This window comes from Triturus cristatus, chromosome 4_2 (assembly GCF_964204655.1).
Source record: "Triturus cristatus chromosome 4_2, aTriCri1.1, whole genome shotgun sequence".
Lineage (NCBI taxonomy): Eukaryota > Metazoa > Chordata > Amphibia > Caudata > Salamandridae > Triturus > Triturus cristatus.
Genome location: NC_140586.1, coordinates 336,912,411 through 336,935,245, shown reverse-complemented (window position 1 = coordinate 336,935,245; position 22,835 = coordinate 336,912,411). Strand labels below are relative to the sequence as shown.

General features: G+C 46.4%; 2 protein-coding genes across 2 annotated transcripts in view; one reads left to right on the top strand and one right to left on the bottom strand.

Moving 5' to 3' along the window:
• LAMC1 (laminin subunit gamma 1) overlaps nt 1-22,688 on the top strand; it is a 329,476-nt gene extending 306,788 nt beyond the window's left edge. Inside the window, exons 27-28 of the mRNA XM_085601731.1 lie at nt 7,067-7,166; nt 20,443-22,688. Of these exons, the coding sequence (XP_085457857.1) occupies nt 7,067-7,166; nt 20,443-20,699 (357 nt within the window). The 3' untranslated portion in view covers nt 20,700-22,688. The remainder of the gene's footprint in view (nt 1-7,066; nt 7,167-20,442) is intronic.
• The window catches only part of LOC146833833 (uncharacterized), a 338,179-nt gene that overhangs the window by 227,434 nt on the left and 87,910 nt on the right, over nt 1-22,835 (bottom strand). The window lies entirely within an intron of this gene.

The following is a 22,835-nucleotide window of genomic DNA, read 5'->3' as shown; positions in this document are numbered from 1 at the left end:
GGGGGTCGCATTACAAAGGCGGCAGGCCTTTGAAGCTTCCCTCTTCGAGCACTGGACCATCCCAGGGGAGGAGGCATGACACCTCTGCCCAGGATGTGCATTGTTTCTGGTCCCAGAGAGTAGGGGCTCTCCACCCAGGAGTCCAGAAATATGCCTGGTGTTGGCTGGCTGGCTGCCTACAGCTGGTCAGAGACCACACCAGGGTTGGTAGGGATTCAGGGGGCACCTCTGAGTTACCCTCTGGGTACATGGTACAATAAATCCCACACTGGCATCAGTGTGAATTTATTGAAAGGAGTAGTTTGGTACCAAACACTCTTGTATGCAGTAAAGCCATCATGGTGTTGTGGAACTCGAGTTCCCAACCCATGTACTCTCTATGGCTTCACTGGCACTTACAATATTGGGAAATGGTGCCCAAATTTGTAGGGGTACATCTGCTCATGCAGATGTGCCCTCACCTGCATTATAGTGCACTCTGCTTTAAGGCTGTGAAGCCTGCTTGAGGGATGACTTAGCTATACTGTCAGTCAATGCTAGCTGGAATGGCACCCAGGCATGGTGCCATGTCGGCTTTGTCGTTTTCTCCCTCACAGTGGCATTGTCCCAGTGAGGGGGGGAGGGGTCCCAAGGGACCCTCTTCAGCTTCCAGGCCCTAGGTACCCAGGGTACCATTTACTAAGGACTTACAGGGGGCAGAAGTACGAATTGGGGGTTCGATTTAACGGAAGCAGCACTCGCACAGGGGACCTGGTTGGCAGGGATCCTGTGCTCTACATTTGAAACCACATCAATACCAGGCAAAAAGTGGGGGCTTAACCATGCTAAAGCGGCACTTTCTCACATGCGTCCTGCTTGACCAGCTTCTTTGGGTAATTATTTAAATATGTGCCGACCCTTTTTCTCAAGAGTGCTTAGTAACATGGTCCTTTTCCTACTAGAGGAAAATTCCAGACATCTAGGGCTTCCAGGTAATTGTCAAAAATATCCACCCACTCTATAGATGGGGTACCAGGCTGAGAGAGCAATAATGGTGGTGGAGTTATGGCTGATCAACTCGATGACTGATGCAGCGGATACCCCAGTGGCAAGGCCCAAATAAATGAGTGCAAACTAAGTTGAAATATCGCTCGAACATTAGTCGACTAAATTCCAGGCAGTAGTAAATACAGTTACACCATACAGTTACAACAATATTTCCTAATAGCTGAGATCCTGAACATAATCCAAAGGAAATGTAGTTATAACTAGTTTCTTAAAATCCGTGAATGTTGCTGGTAATACCATGAAGTAGAGGACTGTGCCCAGAAATTGACTCTACGTTACTCTGACGGTGCTGCTGAATGCTTGAGCTGTCATTGAACACTGAAGACGGGAACACTCAACATGAATCCTCTTTTGCCAGGGAGAAGCGGCCTACACAATGGAGATAATGGCGCACAATGATTATTCCAGCAGAGCATGTTCCAGCCCCAGCAGGAAGCACACGGTCACGCTCGCAGTGATCAGTGGTTCCCAAGGAAATGTGGGACTCCGATACAATGTAGCGGTGTGCGCTCAACAAAGACTTTGAATGATGCCATAATAAACTGTACGCAGCCTTTGACTAAAAATCCCATCACTGAAACTCCGCCCCTACTCAGTCTCGAGCTAAGGGAATAAAGCATAAAATGGAAACACTCTAGCGATAGGCACTTATTTATCGAGGAGCACTTGGGCCCCAACACTTAAACACATAAAATGCACTGACAGTGGCAGGCGTTTATAATTGCTTCTACACCAAAGCCCATGCCCTGCCCATTTCATGTAGTGTGCATAGGCGCCACTCAAATTGAAGACAGCTGAGTATTTGAGTGGGCCCCCCACGAGGAAAGCACTTGGGGGAATATGCGCTACACCTGCCATTCACGAGCCATATTTCTTAATTGAAAACGTGGGTTGACTGCATCCACTATGTTAAGAGTCCTCACAACGCCTGCATAACTAGCAGATCGTTGCCAAAATAATGTGGAAGTCGTACACCAAAGCATTAAACAAAGGGTTTTATTAATCAAGGCTAAGACTCCCAAACGGGGAACCCCGTTTGCCAGTCAGCAGGCAACTGTTTGTGAGTAGAAAACACACAAACTCAATTTGAATGGATTGGAGAACTAACGAAAGGCCAGGGGTGATAGCGTTCCAGGAAAAGTATGCAATAACATTACAACCGAAACCATTCAAACCACCAACTCCTTTCGTGACCATCACAACGGATGCATCTCACAAGGGATGGGGAGCTTACATGGGCAAGCTGAACGTCGGCGGTGTCTTGTCCCCAAGAAAGCAGTGCAACACATGTGCTGGAGCTAAAGATTTTTCTGACACTTAAGGCCTTCCAGAAACATGTAATGGGGAGGACGGTCTTCAAACAGACAACACAATGGCAATGCATTACTTGAGCAAACAACGCGGGACAAGTCCCACCCACTATCAGCTTTGGCTCAAGAGATATGGAAATGCGTGATAGTGAACAAGCTATTGGTAGTAGCAATATACCTACCAGGAAGAAAAAAAACAGAAGCTGACAGGCTAAACAGGAAAGCAAATACCACACAAGTGGGAACTAAAACAAGAAGTGTCAATGCAGATCTTCCAGATCTAGGGGACTCTGCAAGTTAACCTCTTCGCAACACACAAGAGCACGAAATGCCAAAGCTTCTCATCCACGTTCTCCCACCCAGAGTCACTGGGGAATCCTGTCAGGAGCAAAATAATATATATGCAGAGTTAGTCCCACCTAGCTCCTGGCCCGAGACATATGGAAACCCTTCAAGTGTTACCTACAGAGTATCGGAAGTGATGAAAAGGAGAAATAGATATTCGACAACTGAATGGTAGTTACAAATAATGAATGGAGCTTTGTGGACAAACCTTTTTGCCGGGACAGTGTGTAAAGAATGACCCGTGTGCCACGTCGAGGTATAACACAAAACCACAAGATGTATGTAAGAGAGGCCAAAATATGATGATATAAATAACATGCCAGAATACTGTCGTAGGTATGTGATGTATGGAAAACAAAGGGTAGAATGTCTCATTTCTTCTTTTTGACTTTCTAAGATAAGCAGCTATGACAAAATGTGTAAATTAACTGATGTCTGTACCGTAATACTGAAAATGCCAATAAAGAAAGTTAAAGTATAAAAAAAAGTCACTGGGAAATGCCCTGTCGATAAATTGGTCGGGGAGATTTGCATATGCTTTTCAACCAATTCCAGTGATACTGAAGGTAATCCAAAAGTGCAGACGGTAGCAAGTCAACTTGATCCAGATAGCCCCACAATGGGCTCAACAGACATTGTTCTCAGACCTCATGGAAACATTCCAAAGGAGTACATATCAGTCTCAGCACACCGAGACCTGATATCAATTAAGGGGGGGTGGCGGGGGGCATGTGTGGCACCCAGAACAAAACGCCCTCAACCTGGCAGCATGTCTCCTGGAGACTTAGTATTTGTGCACCTCAAGTTGCCAAGAAGGGCAATGGAGATTCTAAAAGAGACAAGGCGACCATCAACAAGGAAGTATTGCAGCAGCAAATGGAAGAGATTCCAACTTTGGTGTAACAGACCAGAAAAAAACAGATTGGACACAAGGGCACAGTCATTAGATAACAGATACATCTACTAGACAAACAGTTCGACTATGCCTCTATCAAAGTCCACTTAGCAGCCATGGTAGTATACAGTGGCAGCTCCTTCACAAAGGCGGAGGAACGTTGCCCCAAGGCTATTCAGCAGTGTAAGAAAAAATAAAATGATAACTCAATGTTATTGTCATTTTTTTCTAGTTGCTGGCACCGTTGATTTGGGGGGAGCGGCGGGCTGCTCTGCTGAAGGAGCAGGGGAGGGGAGGAGCGGTTTTCACTCCCTACATGTGCATGAATGTTTGGCCGGTTGTCTCGGGCCGGCCAAACATTCAAGTGCACATAGCATGCTCTCCACCCAGGCTGCATTACAGCCTGGGTGGAGGACATGTCCAGGCCCCCATACCCCATCTGAGCGCCGAACCATGGCGTTCTGACCAATCACAATGCTGCATTGCAGTGTTGTGATTGGCTCAGGGGAGCCTGGGTGTTTCCGTGGTCCTTCATGTTCCGGCTGGAGGAGTGGAGAGACGGGACGCGGACAGGAAGCAAGTTTTTAAAATAAAATGTAGCCCCCTTTCCCTCGCCACCCCCGATCAGTGCCAGCCGCTTCTGGTAGTATACACAAAGGTATACTGGTTAGAGGTTTCTTCACCACAAACCACAAGGGAGTCACCCTAATTCAAAGAAAATGGACAGGGTGTCTATAAACAAATAACAAAAAGGGGTTGCCTTTTCACCTGAAATATTTATAAAAAAATTGTCAGAAACCGGTAGTTAACAGGGCCCACCTGTAAATCAAGGGCCCGATGGAAAAACCAATTCTTCTCAATAGACATAGATAAATTGCAATCAGGATTAAAATACAAGTGAACATACATTTAAAATCTTTCTTTAAAAACCCTAGAAAGCCATTAAACACATCAAAACAGATACATTTATAAATATATATATATATATATATATATGTGAATCTTTTTTATTTTTGATCAATGGGTAGTCCTGTTTACTACCGGTTTCTGAAAACACATTTTTTATAAATATTTCAGGTGAAAAGGGACCCCTTTTTGTTAGAGGTTTCTTCACCACACCAGTGGTGAACCACTTCCTAGAAGGGGTAAAGAAAGAAGCACCTCCAAGAAGTGTGCCAATGCCTACATGAAATTTTAATGTGGGCCTTACCCAGCTGAACCAAGAGGAATGCACAACTGCGGTTTCTAACCCTCAAAATCGCCTTTCTCAACATGATCACCTTGCTAAGTTGAGATACAACCACTCACCACCTAAGCGCTATACCTACATATACATAGAGACAAGGTGGTTATGAGAGCAAACCCAAGATTTTTACCAAGGTTGCTATCAAAATTCCATGTCAATCAAGCAATTGACCTGCCAACCTTTATCAACAACCTAAAATGCAAGCGGAGAAATCAGTGCACATGTTGGATGTACAAAGGGCTATTATGTATCATTCGGAGAGAAAAAAGGAACATCCGGAAAGGAGAACAATTCTTTGTATCCTTCGCACATGGGAAGAAAGGACTCCCTGTCAGCAAAGGAACACATTAATTGTGGATAGTATAAATAATAAAATATTGTCACAAGACAGGAGTAACCCTGACAGAAAAGCCAAAGGCGCATTCAACATGGAAGAAAGGAGTGACACTCTCCTTATTAAGCAGCGTAGTGCAAGAGGACTTTTGTGCAGCTGCTACATGGCCATTAATATATACCTTCACAAAACACTACTGCATGGGCATTCAGATTGATAGGGTAGCAGAAGTGGGACAAAGAATAATGAAACAATTGTTTGCAAATACACACTGTAAAGATCCCAACCAACCCACATAGAGGAAAACTGCTCTGTAGTCAATGCACAGCATGTGAATCCAGACAAGATTCACACTGCAAAATGCAATGGTTACGTACCAGTAGGAGTAGTTCTGCAGCTTGAAGAATTTTCTAAATTCACATGCAACCTCTCCACCTCCAGCAGTATAGGTGTATATCCAAACTCAACTTAAGAGCATACGGTCAACCAGAGCGAGAAAAAAGAATCTTAAGATGGCGGCTGTGTCCAGTAATTTCCGGGGCGTATTTCTGACATCACATGAAGACTGGTTCAAACCAACAATGGTTGGCGGCCACGGGGTAAAAAGGAGACATTCTGAACCCAAACACTAGATATCAGAATGATGCACAGCATGTGGATCCCCAAAAAATTTCAAGCTGCAAATCTACACCATCCAGTAAGTAATAATTTTGTTTTTACATATTTACATATGATTAACCATCTTCGCCATGTTGTGGGAGAGTTGCCACATGAGAATTGTTAGTCTATATATTTCACCACGCATACTTACCTCTTATATGACTGTGCCAGTGCAAAATAACTGAATGTGGTTTCAAAGTCAGTGCCATTCTAGGCCTCTAGTTGATGTCCTAGTGATTTCTTTTTGACAGGTTTGTCAAAATGTATTTTTTATCTTAAAACAATATATATATTCTAGCCACTAGTTAGGAATTAAATCGTTAAGTGAATCTAAGAAATACGACCTCAAATTACTGTTCTAGGTCAGTAATATTTACAATGCACTTTCCAATATTGGACAGCCAATTTCCCAAAAGCCTTCTAAGAGGCATGCAGCAAGGATAACATTTGGCATGCTGTCAATTTAGTCTGATCACTTTTCTAGTTACAGCTCAATAATCATGGTCTGTCAGGATTTGCTTTTTCTTGGTCAGATGGTCCTGCTCCTTAACAGCTGAGATAAAATATTTGTTCACCCTTCAGTATTTATCACTACAAAATCATTGAGTGCATCATCTGGGCTTGCTGCATGCCTGTATTCAAGGGTCATAATTATATTAATTTTATTTCCTCTGTGATAGTCTCTACTTTTTATGCAGAAGGATGGAATGTGATTTAAAATGAGTCTGTAGTGGTTCAGGAATTGCACTGTCCAGGATTATACTGAAGTACAGTAGGTTTGAAGTAGGACAGTAATTTCTGAATATATTGTGCTATGCTTGTGTGTTACTCAGGAAAGCGCATGGCATTTACTTGTGTCCGTGTCAAAAACTCTGCCATGTTGATGAGAGGCATCCAGGTCTTCAGACACCACTGGGATGAGGATTTGAATATATTATTTTGGTTTGTGGCTGTCTCCTGTTGTCTTGAGTTGGGAAATTGCTGGATGCAGCATTAGTACGATTGAATTATTTCAACTTTAATCTTGTGCCCAACAGGTTCTCCTGAGGTTCATGGAAATCTTTGACTAAGCCAACTAAACAATCATTGCTTTTTCTGAAATAACATCTCAGTTCACTTCTTGTTTCTGCTTGCTTTATGCTTAATCGTCTATATTATTGTTGAAACAGGTTTGAATATTTATCCTGACCATTTTAAGATTAAATGTGTGAATATTTTTTTTTTATCAGGCTTCACAGGCAGCCCAAGAAGCTGAAGAAAATGCAAGGAAAGCCAAGAGTTCTGTGAATGGAGTTCTGACCATCATTGACGATCTTCTCAAGCAGCTAGGTATGAATCTGTATTTTAGTGTTCAAACCTTTTTTGTTATGAAATTGCAGCATAGTTGCTTCAAAGTATGGGGAGGGTTGAATTTTCTTTTTTAACCCCGAAGATGTGCTAAAGGATAATCTGAAATGGGCGGGCGATCATTTTTTAAAATGAAGAATGTTGGCTAGAGAACAGTAGGAATTGTTTAAACCAATCGTACCTCTGTGTCTTGTTGAATATGACCCAGTTGATCGAGCATTATTAAACCATTGTGAAAAATAACAATGGAACACGTTTTTGCTCACCAGATTTAGACTCCATCTATTGCATGTATCGCTAGCTTTCCCTAGTGGATGGCACGAGGTTTTTTTTACTGGGCCTTGCAGCTGGGACAGTGTCTCCGCAGAATACAATGCATTTTACGATGTAATGTAGGTTTTTTTGATGCACCAAGAAAAACCTTTGTTTCGTTTATTGTAGGCTATGACATTTTCACAAGTCCGTGCTGCTCTCTTGTTTGTACAGCTATTATCTCATGAATAGGTTATTTTTAATGTTGCCTGTTTTTTAAAAGCTGATGAGATTTAGGTATATTCAGAAAGATTGATTCTTTTATGTCAAAAATGTATTCTTAATTTTTACTGATTATTGTATTTGACTTTTAAATACTGTGCTTTCATGGTTTTAAACGCAACTGAATAAAGCGTGATTTGAAGTTCCAGGGCTTTCACATAAACTACCTGGAACTTCTAGACATTCACCTAGTGTTTAAGGCTTTCCTACCTCACCCAATAGGCAAGGTGTAGGAAGCTGCCTTTTTTTGTAGTGACGATAATGTAAGGGCACACCATGCAAAAAGTCCAGACAACCCAATCCCAAGTGCTCTATTTGTTGTAGTGTGCTCGAGCAGCGTAGGCTTATCAGAGAGGTGTTAAGCATTTGTTGCACACACACAATCATGGTTCACGCACAACCAGTCAATAAATGGTTCACACACTCAATAAGAAATCCAAAACCAATGTATAAAAATACAGTAGATTTTTATAACAATTTCGACACCACTGTCTTTAGAATAACTTCAGTACAAGTGGAGATATCGATTTAAGAAGAAAATAGAAAAATACTCAAAACGTTTTGAGGCATGAGCCTCGAACGCTACAATGTTATCCTATTGGAGAAAAACACAGATAGCATACAGGTACTTGCAAGCTGAGTTCTGAGGTGCCATTTGGGGCTTAAGGTGCTACGGGGGCAAATGTCCAAAGTACCACCAGTAGGTTTGTTTTACCTGCCTGGGGTGTCCGGGTGCAGAGGTGTTGGTCGGGATGGTAGCCTCGAGCGCTTCACTGTTGATGTAAATGGGACTTGAAACAAGGGCTCCAAGGAGGGGCTTGGGGGCAGGACCAGGTAACCCAAAGGGGGACTCGGGTGACCCCTAGGCCAAGGGGACGCAGTCCGAAGTCATGGGCTGTAAATCTTGGATGCAGAGGGACTTTGCTGGCCGGCTAATGGAGTACGAGGCCCTAATGGTTGTTGACAGATCTGCAGAGAGGACAAAAACAAACAGCAGCACCACTCTAGTCATGGTTCTCCTCTGTCCTGATATCCCCCGATGTGCAGGAATGCTTCCGAGGTGGTGGTGTCTGGCCTGGGCGCGATACAAGCCTTGGCTGGTGCAGGTTCCCTGGTTCTCAGGGTATTGGTGCAGGGGAGCTCCTGGTGGGTGTAAATAGTGGGGAGGATGCACAGCTGCAGGACAAGTCTGGTCTTTGCAGTTGTTAAGGAGCAAGTCGCAAGGTTTGCCACCAGTTTCTGTGCACGTCCTTGGGTTCGAGGCATGTGGGCTGCTGAATTCATATCTGTGCATAGATTGCCGCCTAGTGTTGGGTCCGGATGATTGCACATTGTTGTCCTGGAAGAGTCTTCGAAGTATCACGAGATAGGTGGCTCCTCCCCAGGACTACAGTGCGCATGGGCATCCTTTCCATCCTCAGATTGTTTTTTTTTCGCCATTGGGTTCGGATGTGCTTATCTTAGCTCAAGTTAGGAAAATTCAGTTTAAGGCCAAAAGGCCTTTAGTTATCGTCGGTACTGTTCCCGTTCGGTATCGACTAGTTTCTTTAGTGCTTTAGCACCTTCTTCAAGCTTTTCGGATCCGCTTAGTCCGAACATCGAACTTCGATCGATGTAATCGAGGACTCCCTTCAAAAGATGTCCTTTATGCCACGCGAAATACCCACACATCGACGTCCACGCGGTATGCAACAAATGTCTCTTACCGGATCACGATGAGTCAAAATGTATGGCCTGTGCCCTATTACGCTCGAAGAAGACTCTCTGGAATCGACGGGCAGCGAGATTGGAGGCGCAGAAATCGGCGCCTGCCCCGGCCAACATCTTTAGCACCAAAGACGAGGACGCCGAGAGCGTGGAAGACGTAAATTCCAACCCCGCTTCCGAACACGACTCCCGATCGGAAGACGACGATGAGGTGATCTTTCAGGGAGAAGAAGTCGTCGAAGAGGTAGGAGACTACGATGAGGCCCTTGGGGCCCGAGGAAGATAGCTCCAGCGAAGAGCTAGGCCAACCCGTCGATACGGAGGCCACAACAATAAGTCGTCATAAGGCTCAGGTCGAGGGATCGCCTTCGGGCCTTACCCGAGATCAATCTCACGGTTCTTCGGCCCCGCCTCTAGGCCCGGCCTCGAACATTTCGCAAGAGCCATTATTATCGAAGGCGACTGGATTCCCTTCAACGAAACCGAAACCATCCATCGCACCAGTTCCATCGAAACCGAAAGTGAAACTGGTTGAGATCGGCTCGAAGGCCTCGAAGCCTTCCACTCCTTCGATGCCGGCAAAGGTCACCGGCTCCGACCGCGCAAGTAGGGATTTCGGTGCAGAGCTTACTGCAGCGGATACGGGTGCCGAGCCGAAGAAGGCCCTCGGTCCACACAAGGCGCCTCGGCCTCTGGCACCAAAGACTACGGCCCAAACCACCAAAGTCAAGGTGGCCACCCCGTCTGCGTCGACGTCGAAGACGGCGGCGCCTGCCAAGTCATCGACTCCACCGAGCGTCGATGCCTCCCTTCGGATCGATGACCCCATGACTGCAAAGAAGTCGGAAGCCGCTTCGACGCCTACCTCCAAGGTGCCGATCGGCTCCAAGCAGCCATCTGCGTACACCGTGCAGCAGGTCTCTGCATCGTTGCAACGCATCAGAGAACGGGCTGCCCTCCACTCTACGTCGGGTCCCGACACGCACAAGGCTGCGAAGGCACACTCGGCGCCAGCCAACATCACGTTTGGGTTGCCGCCGACCACGGCGCCGAAACTGTTCGAGATTCCGACACGTGTCCGCCAAACACGGTCCCCATCCACTGAACACACGGATTTCGAGCCTTCACAGCCACAATTTATCGACGCCAACACTGGTAGGTTGCTGCTCCGCAAGCGGAAAATCACGCCAGAGAGGGGATTGGACTCCTACAAAATTCCTCTCAAACACAAATTGCCGGCAGGCTCAGAGCCAGTGCTTCATGAACACTTTCAACCCTTCCATCAGGATCCACCGTCCTTTTCTCCTACGCCTTCAGAGGCGGACGCAGGAGAGGACTATGTAGGGGATGATGCCACCTACCCTGGGGATATCGATCCTGATGATCACTTGCAAGACCCAGATCAGGTATGGGATGACCCCACCGACCAGGGTACCGCACCAGATACCCATGACACGCAGTTTTATAACATAAAGACATCTCCCACAGAGGACACTGCTGCATTTAATGCCCTCATAGAATGGGCTGCTGCCAATCATGGAGTAGAACTCCATTCTGACACTGTCGAAGAAGACTTCTTGGTGGACACTTTCGCCTCTTCTGAAAAAACTGTCAAGACTCTGCCCATGTTAAAAGGAGTTCTAAAACCTGCCAAAGACATTTTTAAAGAAACAACCAGGGCACGGGTGCTGAACCCCAGGATCGAAAAGAAATAAAAGCCTGCACCCGGAGACCCTATGTACATTAGGGGTCAGTTACCTTTAGACTCCATGGTTGTTGCTAATGCTCGCAAAAGAGCCCACTCACAAACAACGGGTGATGCTCCTCCCCCAGACAAGGAGTCCAAAGTGCTGGAGACATCAGGCAAACGGATTGCAGCGCAAGCAGCAAACATCTGGCGCATTGCCAACACACAGGCACTCCTGGCCCGTTATGATAGGTCCCACTACGACACACTGGAATCACTACTACAACATTTGCCAGATGAATATAAAGAGGCAGCGGAGCTCCTTATCAGAGAGGGACAACTCCTTACCAATGCATCCATCAAGTGCGCACTGGATGCAGCCGACACAGCGGCACGGGCAATCAACACAAGCGTCATGTTGAGGAGGCACGCATGGTTGAGAATCTCAGGCTTCAAGCCTGAGATTCAGAACAATATCTTAAATCAACCGGTCAACCCAGACTATTTATTTGGCCCTGAAGTTGACACTACCCTCGAGAAAATTAAAAAAGACACTGACCCTGCGAAATCAATGGGGGCTCTGCAGACGCAGCAGTTTCGTAGTGGCTCCTTTCGTCGCCCCGGGAATAGAGGAGCAGCTAGAGGTCAGGGGTCACAGCAGCAGTACACTAAAGGGAGCACACAAAGTAACTATGATAAAACCACCAGAGGTGGATACCGTGGCTCCAGCACCAAGGGCAGAGGATGTGGTTACGGCAACACCAGGTCCTCCCCCAAAAACAAACAGTGACGCCCTCTCCCTGCCCCCCCACCACATAACACCTGTCGGGGGGAGACTCCAACAGTTCCTGCCAGCCTGGAAAAACATCACCACAGACAGGTGGGTCAGGGACATTATCCAGCACGGTTACTGTCTCGAATTAACGTCCACTCCACCCAACATACCGCCAGAGCACCGTCCCATGTCCGTAGAGCACTTGGCATTATTGCAGCAGGAAGTGCTAAGTATGCTGCAAAAAGGTGCAATAGAGGTCGTGCCCGTCAACCAACAAGGGACAGGGGTGTACTCTCTGTACTTCTTAATCCCAAAAAAGGACGGTTCGCTCAGACCTATACTAGACCTGAGACCCCTCAGCCACTACATTCTCTCAGAGCATTTCCATATGCTCACCCTACAGCAGGTTCTCCCGCTACTCAGTCAGGGAGACTTCCTAGCCACACTGGACCTAAAAGATGCGTATTTCCACAAACCCATACACCCATCACACAGGAAATATCTCAAGTTCACTATTCAGGGGCATCACTATCAGTTCAAAGTTCTCCCCTTCGGAGTAACAACAGCACCCAGGGTCTTTACCAAGTGCCTAGCAACAGTGGCTGCACATCTACGGAGTAAACACATTCACGTCTTCCCTTACCTGGAGGACTGGCTTGTTCAGGCAAAGTCAGCCCAGCAATGTGCCAGCCACATGTCCCTCACCATTCACCTTCTTCACAGTCTGGGATTCTCACTAAATTACCCAAAATCACATCTCCAACCCGCACACGTACAACAGTACCTGGCCGCGACCATAAACACTCTGGCAGCCACAGCTCAGCCAAATTTAGTGAGAATCGACAGCATGCAACTGCTGATCTCCAAGTTCAAACCCCAACACTCCCTCCCTGCGCGAGTGTTCATGTAGTTGATAGGCATGATGGCCTCCTGCATTTTCATAGTCCCGCAAGCGAGACTACATATGCGCCCGCTTCAGGAGTGCTTAGCACGTCAATGGAATCAGGCTCACGGACAATTAAAAGACCTAGTGTTGGTGAGCGGTCGGGCATACAACTCTCTGCATTGGTGGAATCCACAAAACCTTTGCAAGGGCCGACCGTTTCAAGAGCCTGTTCCTCAAATAATACTGACAGCGGACGCCTCTCTCCAGGGTTGGGGAGCTCATGTACTCACTTACACAGTGCAGGGACTATGGACGACGCTACAAAAGAAGATGCACATCAACGTTCTGGAACTGATGGCAATCTTCCTAGCAATGAAGGCATTCAAAGTACACTTATGCAACAAAGTCGTGTTGATCCGGACGGAAAACATGACTGCCATGTACTACATACAGAAGCAAGGAGGAACACACTCTCCACAGTTGTCTCATCTGGCTCAGAGCATGTGGAAGTGGGCCATTCAGAGGAACATATTCCTCATGGCGGAACACCTCCCGGGCAAGGACAACCAGATGGCGGATCTGCTCAGCAGACACAGCCACCAGATGCACGAGTGGGAGCTACATCCGTCAGTACTCAAACCGTACTTCCAACAGTGGGGTCATCCAGAGATAGACCTGTTCGCCACAAACGAAAACGCAAAATGCCAAAGCTTTGCCGCCAGGTTCCCACATCCGCAGTCGCAGGGCAATGCGATATGGATGAACTGGTCCGGCAGATTTGCGTACGCTTTTCCCCCAGCGCCATTGATACCACTAGTGGCACGCAAACTGCGACAATACTCACTAACACTCATCCTAGTTGCTCCCACATGGGCACGACAACCATGGTACACCACCTTTCTAGAACTTTCCGTGGTGCCGCATCAAAGGCTGCGGATCAAACCCGCACTTTTAACGCAGAACCATGGCGAAATTCAGCACCCAGATCCGCAACAGCTGAACCTGGCAATCTGGCTCCTGAAGTCCTAGAGTTTGGCTACCTAAACCTGCCACCTGAATGTATGGACATCATCAAGGAGGCCAGAAGACCCACTACCAGAGCTTGCTATGCGGCTAAATGGAAGAGGTTTGTCATTTACTGCAATAACAATGACATTAACCCGCTGGACGCATCCATTCAAAACATCTGTTACCTCTTACACCTATACCGATGCAATCTGGCATACAACTCAATACGTATCCATTTAACCGCGATAGCAGTCTATCTTCAAAACAGGCAGCACCTCTCTTTATACAGAGTGCCTGCCATCAAAGCCTTCTTGGAGGGACTCAAACGAGTAATTCCCCCACGACACCCACCGGCACCAGTGTGGAACCTCAATGTGGTCCTCACCAGATTAATGGGTCCACCCTTTGAATCTCTCCATTCATGTCAGATTCAATTCCTCACCTGGAAAGTAGCTTTCTTAGTGGCAATCACTTCGTTAAGACGAGTTAGTGAACTCCAGGCACTAACCATTCAAGAGCCATTCATACAAGTTCACGCAAACAGAGTTGTACTACGTACCAACCCCAAATTCATGCCCAAAGTGATATCACAGTTCCACATGAACCAAACTATTAAACTGCCTGTTTTCTTTCAGAGTCCACAAAATGTCGCAGAGAGAATGCTCCATACACTAGATGTAAAAAGGGCCCTCATGTACTATATAGACAGAACTAAGGACTTTAGGAAAACAAAAGAACTTTTTGTTGCCTTTTCCCCACAACACAAGGGCAACGCCATTTCCAAAGCAGGGATAGCCAGATGGATCGTTAAATGTATTCAAATTTGCTATCAAAAAGCTAAACGCACATTAACGATTCCCCCACGAGCCCACTCGACACGAAAGTTAGGGGCGTCCATGGCTTTCCTAGGAAACATTCCTTTACAGGAAATCTGTAGAGCAGCACTATGGTCCACTATACATACATTTACCAAACACTACTGCGTAGATGTACACTCAAAACATGAGGGAGCTGTAGGACAGGCTGTTCTCAAAACTCTTTTTCAGACTGCTGCAGCTGGCACGGGCAGCCGCCGCTAATGGAGGGGCTGCTATATAATCTATGCACAGATATGAATTCAGCAGCCCACATGCCTCGAACTGAATATGCTACTTACCAGTATGCATCTGTTCTTGGCATGTAGGGCTGCTGACATTCATATCGCCCACCCTCCTCCCCGGCGCCTGTAGCGGCTGCAGCACTCAGAATTACTGTATAGCATGGTCATCACTTACTGTATCTACTCCATCACTGCCACAATGGCGAAAAACAATCTGAGGATGGAGAGGATGCCCATGCGCACTGTAGTCCAGGGGAGGAGCCACCTATCTCGTGATACTTCGAAGACTCTTCCAGGACAAAAACGTGCAATCATCCGGACCCAACACTAGGCGGCGATCTATGCACAGATATGAATGTCAGCAGCCCTACATGCCAAGAACAGATGCATACTGGTAAGTAGCATATTCATTCTTTGTGTAGTCTTTTTTTTTTCCTCCTCCAGTTCCCAGGAAGATGAATCTGTGGACATAGTGTGGGGGGGACCCCTAAATGCTCAACTTAGGGGCGTTTAGGGGTAGCCCATGGGCTACCGACCCCTAGGGTGACTACACCCCCTACATGACCACTTCCTGTGAGGACTGGGCATAATCCTGACCCAGAAGTCCCTATTTCACCAAAAACATGATGGTGAAACCCTTCTATGGCTGTTAACTTCAGGTAGCCCACCTTAGGGGTGTGGATAGGCTGTGGGTGCAACACTCCTCCTGAATAACTAATTTCCTGCCTGCTCTGGTACCAAATGCGCCCCAGCGCAGAGGTGGAATTTCCAGGTCTGGGATGAAGCCTGGGTTGCATTTCAAAGATGCAGAGGCTTTGAAATGCTAAATTGTTAGCCATCCTGCCGGAGGAGGTGAGAACATCTTTTGCTGCTGAGTAGGCATTGTTCCTGAGCTCTGCGAGCACGGGCTCTTCCTTGCAGAGCATCGGAACCCAGTCTGTGGTGGCAGACTGCAAGGTACCAGTCAGCACACCCACTACAAGACTATTAGGTCTACAGGGGGCACCTTTAAGGTGCCCTCTGTATGCAGGTCCTAATAAATCTGATACTGGCATCAGTACAGCTATATTAGGACAAGGTGTTTGAAACTACACACCAGCACTTTCAGTGAAGCCATTATGTAGCTGGGTAACAAATAATGACCAGTGCTCAGAACATGTCATCAAAATGGCTTCCTGAACACTTGCAATGTCTAGCAATGGAATTAGGCATCACAGGGGCATTTCTACTTATGCAGAAGTACCCATACATGTAATATAATGCATTCTGCCTCAGGGCTCTCATGGCCTGCTGTAGGTGTGGCTTACATATAGTACATGCAGTGTACACAGGCATTGCACACAGAGTGGGCAATGTTGTGTTTTCGAAATGGCTTGCAACACTTCACTCATCCTGCAGTGGCAGTCTGCCTGCAGGTTGAGTGTGGGACCCTTTTGGGTGGCTGTAAGATACTGTCTCTTTATGTAGTAGACCAAAATGAGGTACACGTAAGGAGTCCATGCAGCCTTTATTGGTTTACATAGGCAAAAATTATAACACTAAATGCTCCCCTTTATGACAGTGTGGGTGAGCAGTTCAGGGTTATCAGAGGGTAGTGCAAAGCATTTGTGGTTCTCACAGAGGCAAGAAATAAAACACACACTCAAGACTAAATCTGAGACCAATTTAGAAACTTTTTATTTGTATATATATATATTTTGATACCAAGGACTTCGTAAGTAAACAGTTAATTTGAACGTGTCTGGGCACAGCAATTCTTCCCAATGGCAGAAAAGGCATATGTTGCATTCAGTTATTTACGGTCGGTTTCTGGGCGTCTCCTTCCGGACATAGGGTCATGGGGGGCAAAGGTCCAAAGTACCACCAGCAGTTATTTGTTACCTGCCCTGGGGCGTCCAGGTGCAGAGGTGCTGGTCGGGTTGGTAGCTACGCTGGTGGAAAGAAAGGGGGCCACCTAGAAACAGGCAGCAAAGGGGGACTTGAGGACAAGTCCAGAGATCCCAGTAGGGGGGCTCGGGTCACAAGGGTCCTGGGTGCAATAGGGCACAGCCGGTTTGTTGGTACCGAGGCTTGGGCGCTCGGGTGCAGAGTGGAAATGTCAGCTGGTCTCTGTGTGTCCTATAGCTATGCAGTTGTCTGTCTCGCTGGTTGAGGGTGCAAAAACAGGACTGCTGGGCCATTCTGGAAGTGTGTATCTGCGGTGCGGATGCCCCTCTATGGCTGCATAGTCTTAGTGCTGTTAGTCCTGACTGGATGTAAACAGGCCTTGGCTGCTGCAAAGGGTCCAGTAACCCGGATAATGGTCCCAAGCATCTCTGGTTGATCCTAGTGTCCTCTCACTCAGAGGGGGGGGAGGGGGGAGGGGGGGGGGGATGGGGGCAGAGAGCAGATCTGACCTTCAGGAGCACAGGTTCCTCTTCCTAGGGAGCTGCTGCTTCAGACTGGCCATAGAGTGGCAACACAGTAAACTAGACTCTGCTTCTTGGGTGCCTGAGGACTGCATGGGAGTAGCTCCTGTACTCAAAGGGAAATTGCTGACAATTTGCAAATGGCTGGCAGACTACCGGGGTTCTTGGTAGTTGTTTAGCTGCTGGATGACTCATTCAGTTACAATTATCGAGACTAGTGCAGGTAGTCTTTGGCCCAAAAGTCTACAGCAGTCATCAGTTCTTGCTGTCTTGCGACTTTTCTTTGTCCTCTTCTTCATGATCCATCGCATTTGAGTTCCTGACATCAGTAGTGCCTTATAAATACTCAATTTAGGGGTGCCAAGAGAAGTGACAGTAGCCAATGAGCTACATACTTTTAGGGTGTCTACACCCTCTATATGACCACTTTCTGTGAGACGTGAGCATAACCCTGCCCCTCAGAGAGTAGGCTCTCGCCTGCAGGGGTCCGAAACTCGTTTGTGGTAGCAGGCTGGTCTGCACCTGTCAGCCAATACACTAGTAGTCAGTAGGTGTTCAGGGGTACCTCTAAGGTGCCTCTGGCTGCATGTATTAATAAATGCATCACTGGAATAAGGGTGGGTGTATTAATACGAGGTGTGGGATACCAAACACCATAGGTTTCAGTGAAGCCATTATGTAGCTGGGTAACTCCTTTTGACCAGTGCTGTGTACATACCTTAAGATGGCGTCCGTGTTCACTTTTGCTGTCATTAATTGAACTGACCAGCACAGGGGCATATCTGTACATGCAGATATGTTCTACCATGTAATATAATGCACCCTACCATAGGGCTGTTAGGCCTGCTGTAATGGTGACATAAATATTACATGCAGTATTAGAGGACATGGCACACAAGGTGTGTACCATGTCGTGTTTTCGCTTTTTAGAGCACCTTGGGGTTTGGTGCTATGTCCCTTAGAGTGGCACAGCATATGCTGTAGCTCTTTGAGGTCTGCTTTAGTACCTATGCCCTAGGTACCAGGGGTACCACTTACTGGGGACTTGCAGAGGTGCGAAGGGCCTGGTCAATTGGGGATCAGTTGACCAGTTACCTTGTTTGTTTTGGGGTGAAGAAGACTGGCACTGAGAACTTGGTTATATGGAACCCAGTGCAATCGAGTCAAAGTTGCATCAAATACCAGGCAAAAAGTAGGGGGGCTACTGCAACAAAACCCAGTTTCCTACAAGGGGGTTTTACCAACGCTTTTCCTCCTCTCGCTCTTCTTCCATTTATGGTTTGGTGGGTTCAGCAGATGTCCCGCACCCTCATGGCACCCACATGGTCTGGGCAGTCCGGTTTCATTACTCTGCTCAAACTCTCACTGATATTGCACAAGAGTCTCCCCAACAAGCCAGACATTCTCATGCAGAACCATGGGGAAATCAGGCGCCCAGTTCCCTGGTTGTTCAACCTTGCGATATTGCTCCTGAGATCATAGAATTTGGATACCCTAATCTTCCGCCTGAACGCATGAGTATGCCCAAGGAAGCATACAGACCTACCACCTGTGGCTAAGTGGAAGAGATTTGTCTGCTGCTGTCACTCCAAAAATAATTGACCCTTCGAAAGCCACAGTAAAAGACATTGTCAGTTACTTTCTTCACTTGCTGGTTTCTGTGCTAGCCTGTACCTCCATACGATTACATCTAACCGCCATTGTTGCCTACCTTCAGTATAGACAACACATCTCTCTCTTCAGGATACAGATATTTAAAGCTTTCATGGTGGGTCTCAAAAGGGTCATTCCTCCTCAGGTCCCACCGACACCTTCATGGAATCTCAACATTGTATTTGCACAACTTAGGGTTCCTTTACTTGAGCCCCTCCACACCTGCCCCCTTCAGTTCCTCTGCTGGAGGTGGCATTTCTAGTTGCTATCGCCGCACTCAGACTTGTCAGTGACCTTCATGCATAAACCCTGGAAGAACCTTTCTTTCAAGTATGTAGGGATAGAGTTGTCCACCGCGCCAACCCCAAATTCCTCCCTAAGGCAGTTAGTTCCTCACTTCCACCATAATCAGTCCATTGACCTCCCTGTTTTTTCACCAAAACCTGATCCAGTTACAGAACAGGCTCTCCATAGTTTGGATGTAAAGCAAGCCCTCATGTACTACGTTGATAGAACTAGACCATTTAGAAAGACAAAGCATTTTTTTGTTGCTTTCTCCAAACTCCAAAAAGGGAAGCTTCTATCCAAGTCAGTCATTGCCAAATGGATAGTTGAATGCATCCAGGCATGCTATGCTAAAGTCAAGAGAACTCCATACACTACTTCTAGAGCACACTCTACTCTGAAAAAAGGAGCCTCTGTGGCCTTGCTGGGGAACATCCCTATAGCTGATATTTGCAAAGCAGCTACTTGGTCGGCACCACTCACTTTCACAAAGCATTACTCTGTGGATGTCCCAGCCCGTCAACAAGCAAATGTTGGCCAGGTAATTTTTCTTTCTTTCGTACACTCTTTCAATATACTGCAACACCCACAGGCTAGCCACCACTTTTGATGACTGCTTTATAGTGTATGCACAGCATATGTATCTACAGCCACACATACCTTGAACAGAAAATGTTACTTACCCTATTTACCCTTTAAACATCTGTTCAAAGCATGTAGTGCTGTAGATTCACACGCACCCACCCTCCTCCCCAGGCGCCTGTGGCCATTGCAGTCTCTTACTTTCTAATTTTTCTCTTATGCTTGGACAGCTCTTTATATATCTCTTTATATATCACTTCTTCCACAACTGCCATGCAGGAAAACAATCCAACAATAGAGTTGATGACTGTGTGTGTTATTGCAAAGAGGAGTCTCAGTACCTCGTGACTCGAAAGACTTCTTCGAAGAAAAATAACTTGCACACATACGGGCCCAACACTAGTTGGCAGAAGTATGCACAGCATGTGGATCTATAGCACTACATGCCACAGATGCTTACGGAGTAAGTAACATTTGCCTGCTGTTATCAATTAGGTGTTTAGGAAGTTATTGTGCCATTGTATTTTCAGATAATACTGAACGACGGGGGGGCGATGTGGGGGAGGAGGTTTGAAGCGCTTAAATCATCCTTTTAAAATCCTCCTCTCATTCATGCTTGCTTCTTCCCATACAGGGCAGTTGGATCCTGTGGATCTGAGCAAGCTTTCGGAGATTGAGGACAAACTGAAAGGTGCAAAAGATCAATTGAAAGACAGTGACCTGGACCGGAAAGTCACAGAGCTGGAAGAGGCTGCCCGCCTCCAAAACGATTCCATCCTTTCATACCAAAGGGACATCAGTGACATAATCAAGGACATTAGCAATTTGGAGGACATTAAGAAAACACTACCCTCAGGCTGCTTCAACACGCCAACTATAGAGAAACCCTAGAGCCACCGGCCTGCATCCTCCTCGGGGAATATATCCCCCCAGCACTCAGCTCAACAGCTGTGATTGTGGAGCAATACACCGAGCTGATGCCCTTTTCCAAGCCGGATTCACTTGTTTCTTCACAGTCTATTTTAAATGCTACAATAATTGTTTTTGAAATCTGGAAAAGGGTTGCACATTTTAAAGAAGCAAATTGCTCCGGGTTCCGTGAATCATAAAATTGTGGGTTATCAAATATGTCCTCTTTGAACACTCCACGCTCCTTTGCCTCCCCCAATCCGTTGTTTGCAATGAGGTTGGAAACCCTCTGGACTTAAGTGTGATTGTGACCATGTAACCTACCCTACCTGTCCTCACGATTGTGTTCCTTGCTAGGGTACTGGTGATTGTTCCTCAGGCCTACCCTCTGTCCATCCAGACAGTCCCAGAGGGTCTGTATATGAAGGAGAGCACTTGAATGGTAAAGGCCAGTAGAAGCATTCTCACTCTTGGACCATCCTACAAATAGCTAATAAGTGATAACAATTGGCAGCATAGAATGCATGGTTGAACAAATTGCGTTCAGGCCCAGTCTTAATAGTATATGTGCTGCACAGATACCTTGACTCTGATGGGTGGGAGTGTATGCGTATAAAAGTTCTGGTAAGCCAGGATGTCGGCAACTAGTGATCATCATCAGATGCATTGCACATGCTAAAAATTTTAAGGGACTCAGCTTGTTTGGAGCTTTGGCCAAGTGGAGACTGGCCCTGCTGAAGTCTATATACTTTTCTAGAGGGTACTCCTAACTTTCTTAACAAGATAGACTTTCTGGAACAAGCTGCAGGCGCCCCAATGCCTCCTGAAATCTAGCTCTGCCTAATAGGATGCCACCTCCTCATTTCATCAAGATTGTTTTTAAACATTTATTTCCTCCATATTATGCTCATGGTTGTCTGCGTTACATTCTCAACCCATTGATGTGCCTTTTGTCTCATCATGGAACTCGGTTGTCCAAGTTAAGTTTCACCTGCAGTCCATAGTCAGTATTTTTATACTTTTTTGCTAGTAAACCGGCCACCATTCTCCTAATGGCACGTCCACTCTCAGAAGGTTGTCTGAGAGATGCCTGTATATAGTATTAACACCATGCCCTCTTGCACCCGCCTCCAGTGCTAACAGTCGACACCATCGACAGTGTCCATTTCAGGCTAGGTTGCTGCACTCCTAGTTAATAATTCAGAGGTGGGTACAACAGAGGGGCCTCCGGTAGTGACCTTATTTCCTCATTAATTCACACAATGGTGCTCCTGGGTTGCTGAAATGTGGAAAATAGAAGTGTTTTTTTGGGGGGGGGGAGGGTGCTATGGTTTGAGGGAGGAAGTGGAGTCCATTTAGGAGCGAAGTGGAATCATCATCTGACACACTGGTGCTATACATTATTTCAAATTTATATTTTTGTGTGAATGTTTTTCTCTTTTTGTATCCCTGATGTGTGGAAAAGTCGATTTTCTTTCTATGTAAATATACCTGTTTCTTCCTTACACCTAATACTCTGCTGCTCATTCACCATCTCAGCACACCACGTTGTTTTGATTCTGTAGCATGGGGTGTTGCATAGATTCACATGCTTGCTTGAATATCCCTCAGAGTGTTAGAGAGCTACGCTTACGCGTTTCTTATAGCCGAAAAACATTATGACAAGAGGGCACTATCCCCATATCTAGGCACAGAGTCCGAGCACTGTTTTATGTTCCTTTTCTCTGGAACCTTTGTCACAAGCCCATGCAATTATGAAAAACAAAACTGAATATACTCTCCAAATAGTGGCATATTCCAAGCTTCTAAGGTGCTCTCTCAGTAGACTAAAAGACAGTAAAAGGCCTGTATAGACTTAATTAAAGCCAGTTAATGCTGTTATGGGCAAAAAGAAATCCGGCTGGACGGGACAGCCAGCCTTAAGTTATCTTGAGTTCTGCCTGCTGATTTTTCTTTCACGGTCGTCCCCCCTCCCCCTCATAAATCAGGAAAATCTTTGGTCTGGCAAACATTCCATCACCATGATTATCTTTAAAATCATTGAATTCGATAATAGGTAAACACAATGAGAGCCTTTTGTTCAGTGGCGCTAGGTAGATTTGGCGTCGATATTCAGTT